General features: G+C 39.3%; 1 protein-coding gene across 1 annotated transcript; it reads left to right on the plus strand.

Moving 5' to 3' along the window:
- Window positions 1-4,513: 4,513 nt before the first annotated feature.
- On the plus strand, window positions 4,514-5,509 carry LOC139473424 (S-antigen protein-like). The gene has a single exon (XM_071255993.1). The coding sequence runs from the start codon at window positions 4,514-4,516 to the stop codon at window positions 5,507-5,509; it is 996 nt and encodes a 331-aa protein (XP_071112094.1).
- Window positions 5,510-7,922: the final 2,413 nt, after the last annotated feature.

Genomic DNA, 7,922 nt, shown 5'->3' on the forward strand with positions numbered 1-7,922 from the left:
GACAAGAGATCGTTGTCAGCAAGAACAGTTATTGAGATATCACATATCATGTTTATAGTTATCAATCATACATACCATTTATATTGTACACATTGTCAGGGTGTGATCGTGACAGATCTGTAAGCAGGGAATTATCGAGAGATGAAAGCTTCGTCGTTGATGGAAGCGAATCCACTTCAGGACCAAAAAAAGATAAAAGACCCCAACAACGTTCGTGAATGGATCCTTGCTTTGTAATATCTTAGTGTTAAGTGTCGGTGCGTGGCCGCATAACAGGCGTGGTTACGCTATTGTGGCATGATGAATTCTAATGTGATAATGATATAAAGAGAATACTAGTAGGAAGGAAGAGATGTGAGGTGATAAAGGTAGGATGTGTTGGAGGTATTTGATGACATGAGACTGATGTGATGCAATTGTATGAGATTGGCGTGTTGTGTTGACGGGATATGATATGATATGTTTTGATGTGATGTGATGTGATGTGATGCTATTTCATTAGATAAAATGAGATTTATGTGATGTGTTTTGACGGGAAAAGGCGTGATAAGATGTGATGTGATTTGAGTGATGTGATGTGAAGCGATGTGACGTTATCTGATGCTGTTTGATTAAATAAAATGAGATTGATGTGATCTGTTTTGACGGGAAAGGATGTGATGTAATGTGATGTGATGTGATGTGATGTGATGCTATTTCATTAAATAACATGAGATTGGTGTAATGTGAGACTATTTGATAAGATGTTGTGGGGCGGGATATGATGTGATATGATGTATTGATGTCTTGAGATAAGATGTAAATATAAAAGGAGAAGTGTTTTCTTGTGTGAATACATTAGATAAGGTGTGGTCCAGACATAACCAGATAACAAGATGTGAATTGATGAAATTTTGCTATTTGATGTGAGAAAGGGTGATATTGGAAGAGATATAAGCTGAAGCTGTCTAACGTTCCCTTTGGTATGTGGCCTCAAAACCTTGTATGTGTTTGTTCTTTCTGTGTGTAGCCTCAAAACCTTGCATGTGTTAGTTCTTTCTGTGTGTGGCCTCAAAACCTTGCATCTGTCAGTTCTTTCTGTATGTGGCCTCAAAACCTTGCATCTGTTAGTTATTTCTGTGTGTGACCTCAAAACATTGCATGTTTTGGTCCTTTCTGTGTGGCCTCAAAACCTTGCACGTGTAACACTCTCCTTTCACTATGTAGCCGCAAAACCTTACACATGTTACGTTCTTTCTGTATGTGGCCTCAAAACCTTACACATGTTACGTTCTTTCTGTATGTGGCCTCAAAACCTTGCACGTATAAGTTCGTATTCTATGGCTTCGAAACCTTGCACGTGTGGCCTAAAAACTGTACACATGTTAGTTCTTCTTGTTTGTGACCTCAACACCTTGCACGTGTTACGTTCTGTTTAGTGTGTTGCTACAAAACCTCGCATGTTTGACCTCAAAAACCTACACCTGTTACGTTCTTTCTGTATCCTCAAAACCGTGGACATGGTAATGTGAAATGCATGCTGCGAGATGCGTATTTTTTGGGGAAAGAACATAAAACGATGTTTGTGTGTACCTTAGAAGTTGCGTTGAGTGTGGGAGGTTAGCGTGTGACAAATGGGTCCGTAAGCCACGGGGACACGGATTACTGAATGTCAGTATTTCGTCAGTAATGTTTTAAGCCATGTTTGAGTCATCACTTTGGGCTATGGCACTAACACGTACATGATGAGACACGAGATGGGAAGTGTTGATGACATGGAGGAATGGGAAGAGGAAATAAACAGGGAGAGATGTGAAAATTGATGTGAAGATAAAGCAAGGAGATATCTTACAGTGAGATGTACTGAGGATGTTGATGAGACGAGGGTGCAGATAAGACGATGGCATAAGATAATGAGGTGAGATGAGATAGAAGTTAAACCGTATTACCCTTGCGGGAATGTGTCCCACATGCCATATGTTATATGGTCACACAGCATATAACATAACTAATGGGCAAATTAACCACATATACGCAGGTATATATAAACAAACAAACAATGACAAAATCTTACTGGTTGAGAAATTTCAAAACAAACGTATTAACATATTTGCAAGAGAAATGGTGTCTCTTCATTCCCGAATGTCTTTTACACTGACATACGATAAAAAGACACCTATAGATGTTCATAAAATCGGCATCGCAGATTTATATAGTCGTATCTGACACTTGCACATAAAAACCTTTTATATTTTAATCATTTAAATTTGTGTTGTGCATTTTGTTAAAATAAATGTGGGGCTATCTCTACTTATGTTTGAAGCATGCTGAAATTTATGAAGGTCGTATGTAATCATAAACTGTTGAACTTAGTATTAAAAGGCATGACACCCAGAGCTCAGTTACGACCTTAAGGTGGCAGCTTTATACATGTACTTTAGTGGAAGAATGAGGAAGTGTACGTGCACCCTCCGACAACAGGGATGTATCGTAATCGTCCATGCTGAAATTATGACTAATGTGAAGTTTTCTGAGGGTAAAGTATATGAATATTATTCATCTAATATCACATTTCATAGACCAATGCATCCATGTTTGTTTGTTGGTGGATTTACAAGATAATACCAGGGAAACTATATCATCACGTGACCGAACCCAGAAAACACGCGTTGTGTGAACTGTGACAGAAACTCGGTAGGTACACAATCTATTATCACAGTCGGGAAATAAATACATTATGCTGTATGTATGGTTGTTATTGAAAATGTAAATTAAATATGTTACATATGTTTTGAAATTATTGTGCATTTTTTAAAAGAAAGTTTTATAAGTTACAAGGTCGTAAGTGTATTCTCAATGCTGTTTCGCTTTTATTCATTTCAGGGTTGTAACTGAGACTTGCGACTTTCTGTCACCTTAGCTGGAAGTCGCATCACAGTTATGTCATCAGTTCTTTTACATTAATAATCTCATCCTCTTTGTTGCAGGACAATGACAATGAAACAACGACATCCTAGGACACTGACCTTTGGGACAACTAGCATTTTGCTCAATGGATGTTATGCGAATTATATGATAGCTTGGGAAGTAGATGAATATGTGTGACTCTTGCTTTTTGTATTCAATAGAGCTGAAATACTTGAAGGTATGTGTGACTCTTGCTTTTTGCATTCAATAGAGCTGAAATACTTGAAGGTACACATACAAGCTGTTGAAAGTAATTACATTCAGTTCTTTGCGGGGAATAGGTTTGAACATTGTCATCCTCATCGTTTTTCACAGTACTAAATGGTAGAACAAGGGTTACCATAATCGGAGAAAATGAGCACGTTTTGAAAATATAAGCACCTTCATAATAGGTGCCAGTAAACAGATCACAACAATGGGTTGGCGACAAAAGAGAAAACAGTTAGTAAGGAGAAGGCTGACACCAGAGTGATTGGTGAAGATAATATTTCATTGAATACTACTGAGACCAAGGGCGGTAATTCTGAAATGTCAGACAGTTTCAACGATGCTCTCATGTGCATGGATGAAGAACTTAAAGTCGGCATTGATGAATCGTTAACAGAGAAGCTTCCGCTAATGAATGCCACAATTGCTGTGAGACATATCATGGAAGGTGAGCTGTCAGATGAAAGTTTTATTGAAGCCTTTGTCTCAAGTGCCATTAAAATTGAAAACAGCATGTCTGAGGGCCTGGCTCTCACCTCTGTAGTACAGCAAAATACAGGAGTAGGAATTTTTAGCTGAGCGGCAGATGGATGACGCTGAAGCAGGAATTCCTACCTGTAAGAACCAGCAGATGAATGACAGCGGAGCAGATGAGATTCGTACTTGTAAGCACCCGCACGTATATCATAGTGGAACAGATAAATAACACCGAAGCAGAGAAGATTCTTTCCTGTAAGAATCAGCGGATGGGTGACAGTGGTGCAGATATTCTTACTTGTAAGAACCAGCAGATGAATGACAGCGGAGCAGATGAGATTCTTAACTGTAAGGACCAAAAGATAAATAACACCGAAGAAGGGAAGATTCTTTCCTGTAAGAATAAGCAGATGGGTGACAACAGAGCAGATGAGATTCTTCCATTCAAGGACCAACAGATGATTAACGTCGAAGCAGAGAAGATTCTTTCCTGTAAGAATCAGCAGATGGGTGACAGTGGGGCAGATATTCTTAATGGTAACGATCATCAGATGAATGATAGCGGAGCAGATGAGATTCTTACCTGTAAGGACCAACAGATAATTAACGTCGAAGCAGAGAAGATTCTTATCTGTAAGAATCAGCGGATGGGTGACAGTGGGGCAGATATTCTTACCTGTAAGGACCAAAAGATGAATAACACCGAAGCAGAAAAGATTATTTCCTGTAAGAATCAGCAGATGGGTGACAACAGAGAAGATGAGATTCTTCCATTCAAGGACCAACAGATAAATAACGCCGAAAAGAGAATATTCTTTCCTGTAAGAATCAGCAGATGGGTGACAACAGAGCAGATGAGATTCTTCCATTCAAGGACCAACAGATGAATAACGTCGAAGCAGAGAAGATTCTTATCTGTAAGAATCAGCAGATGGGTGACAGTGGGGCAGATATTCTTCCATTCAAAGACCAACAGATGAATAACGTCAAGGCAGAGAAGATTCTTATCTGTAAGAATCAGCAGATGGGTGACAGTGGGGCAGATATTCTTAATGGTAACGATCATCAGATGAATGACAGCGGAGCAGATGAGATTCTTTCCTGTAAGAATCAGCAGATGGGTGACAACAGAGAAGATGAGATTCTTCCATTCAAGGACCAAAAGATAAATAACGTCGAAGCAGAGAATATTCTTTCCTGTAAGAATCAGCAGATGGGTGACAACAGAGCAGATGAGATTCTTCCATTCAAGGACCAACAGATGAATAACGTCGAAGCAGAGAAGATTCTTACCTGTAAGGACCAACAGATAAATAACGTCGAAGCAGAGAAGATTCTAATCTGTAAGAATCAGCAGATGGGTGACAGTGGGGCAGATATTCTTAATGGTAACGATCATCAGATGAATGACAGCGGAGCAGATGAGATTCTTTCCTGTAAGAATCAGCAGATGGGTGACAACAGAGAAGATGAGATTCTTCCATTCAAGGACCAACAGATGATTAACGTCGAAGCAGAGAAGATTCTTATCTGTAAGAATCAGCAGATGGGTGACAGTGGGGCAGATATTCTTAATGGTAACGATCATCAGATGAATGACAGCGGAGCAGATGAGATTCTTACCTGTAAGGACCAACAGATGAATAACGTCGAAGCAGAGAAGATTCTTATCTGTAAGAATCAGCGGATGGGTGACAGTGGGGCAGAGATTCTTACCTGTAACGATCATCAGATGGATGTCAGCAGAGCAGAGAAAATTCGTACCTATGATGAGCCGTATATTACACCATTACGAAAAGGCTACCTTTCCATAGAGCAACACAATTACAACTCAATATTCAAAACTGAATTTGACCAAAATGTGCCAAAAAAAGTATAATTGTGCATTTTGATTTCCATACCAAACATGTTCCGAAGAGGACAAATAGATCAGCGAACGGAAAATGGAAGATTACACACGTCCTAAAATGCACGCATGCACCATGAAGAAAGCTGACAAGACAAGTGTAAATACAACAGTGGCATTTAAGTTGCAAATTTATATTTGCAGAAAAGCCCTCATTCCTCCAAAATCTATCTTTCTGACTTTTATTACAGTAGAAAACTTGCTACTTATAACTTATCTGTCATTGACTGCTTCATGTGGGATGAAACAAAAGCTAGAAGAGGAAGTTGCGAGACTGCTTAATTAAACATTTGGGACGTGTGGACGAACTTTTCTACTATTCAGACAGTTGCACTTGCCAACAAAGAAACATTCCCTTTTTGACACATGTTTGCTTTCAGTTGCAAATCTTCCGATGAGATGATTACACACAACTATCCCGCATGGGAGGTGACTCAACATTAGTGAGGTACACAACATATGTAGAATTGTAGACTTCATTGGAGTGGATGGCTGCTGTTCGAAATGCAACATAACCATTACAAAGTGATCTAAGTTGATAGCAAGAGGGTGTATAACTTCAAATCGTTTAAAGCTGCCTCTGAAAAGGTTTAAGCTGTTTCCTTAATTGAGTATCATAGTTTATAAATGGCTTAGTATATTCCCACGGATACAGCGTTTATGTTATTTCTTTGCTCATGGAAAACGTTGTTTGCGAAACCTTTGCAAGCTTTAGTTCCTTTCGTCTAGTAAGCTTTACAATATTTGCAACTTGACAGAGAAGAGATGCAATTGCAATTATGTATACAGATCCCTCTATATGGTTTGCAAACGGGAATGCAAAGCGGGGTGTATCTGTGCGCATGGGATATGTTGTGATCATCAGCGGAAAGGCCGTAGGTGCCATCTACCAACTTGGCGTAGCTTAATGGATAGTATCAAAACACAGTACGTTTGTGTATGTGGCACTTACAACCTTGCTTTTAGGGAACTTTAAGAAGAGCGCAGGAAGAAAAAGGTCATAAAATATATAAGGATTAATAGTTTCTCGGAAAAGAAAATAGAATGAGATACTTAGTCTTAAAATGAAATTCTTTCCTCGTGACTCATCTTTTGCTGATATAGAAAAATTCAAATCTTAATCTTAAAAAGTATGTGTTTAAATCAGTTTTTCTTGAGTATATTGGAAGTTTGGAAATTTGCTGTGCTGCAGATACAACCTTTTAATTCTGTGTTGTCCAAATACTGGCACAAAATATCATGGACACAAAGACAAATACAGTATTTCTTAATGTGTATATTATTGCACATATATTAACACACTATATAGATTACTTTGTATAGATAAGTGTGTAGCAAAGGTAAGATATGTATTATTCAAAGGCATAATTAAACTTCTGATTAAAATCAAATACGATTTGAAATGGTATGACCTTTGAAAACATTATTTAAGAAATTAAAATATGACAGATTTGTGTAGAACCGTATTAGTTTGGACAGTATAAAGTATGACTGTGCTGTCGTTTACGTTTGACATCCAGTACCCGTGGATATTACCAAAAGTTTTCAACGTCTACCACTTATTTCATTTAGGATTTCTTCACACATTGAAATGGACCTGACAACGCTGCGGAGATTGAGATACTGTTATAAGCGTGGCCACCGCGCTCATTGTTGTGTCGGAGACATACTTTGTTGTTCAATTTATGGTTTACTTCGCAGAAACCCTGTGTCATCTGACCGCCTCCGTGGTCAAGTGGTAGGGCGTCCACCCAGAGAGCGTAATGTCGGTTGTTCGATCCCCGGCCGCGTCATGCCAAAAAACGCTAAAAGATGGTACTTATCCTGCCTGGCGCTCGGCATTAAGGGGCTAAAACAAGGACTGGTCGGCTCGGAATCTTTATACTTTGTCTGAGTCACACACGCACGCACGCACGCACGCACACACACACGTGCACACACGTGCATGCACCCAGCTCCCATTGTTTTTTTTAAGAAACAAATCGCCAACTGAAGATGAAAAATTGCTGCCAAACATCCTAGGGGTCAATGAGGTCAACCTGGTCTCGTGCCAACCACTTGGTTGCGCAGATATAATCAACTAGACAATGGAGACTTGTAATATTGATTTATGGTGCAGTTAAGGGGTTTCTTTCGGCGTGGTCTCTTAACCTATAATCAAATAACCTCCGATGATGGGTGTGGAGGTGTTACGGGGGAGCCTGGTAACCTGGGTGTGTTTCACTGGGACTCGGGGGCTATCTCCACACACGTCCGATGTTCGTATACTCCAAGTACTCAACTTCAAAGATGTTGTCTTTTTTTAGTTGACAGATGACACATATTTACCAATACGGAAATTTGGATCAGTAGGCAGCCATCTGATTGTACAGCGGTGTATGCAGGA

Source organism: Haliotis cracherodii, unplaced genomic scaffold (assembly GCF_022045235.1).
Source record: "Haliotis cracherodii isolate W230 unplaced genomic scaffold, xgHalCrac1.p SCAF_29, whole genome shotgun sequence".
NCBI classification, from domain to species: domain Eukaryota; kingdom Metazoa; phylum Mollusca; class Gastropoda; order Lepetellida; family Haliotidae; genus Haliotis; species Haliotis cracherodii.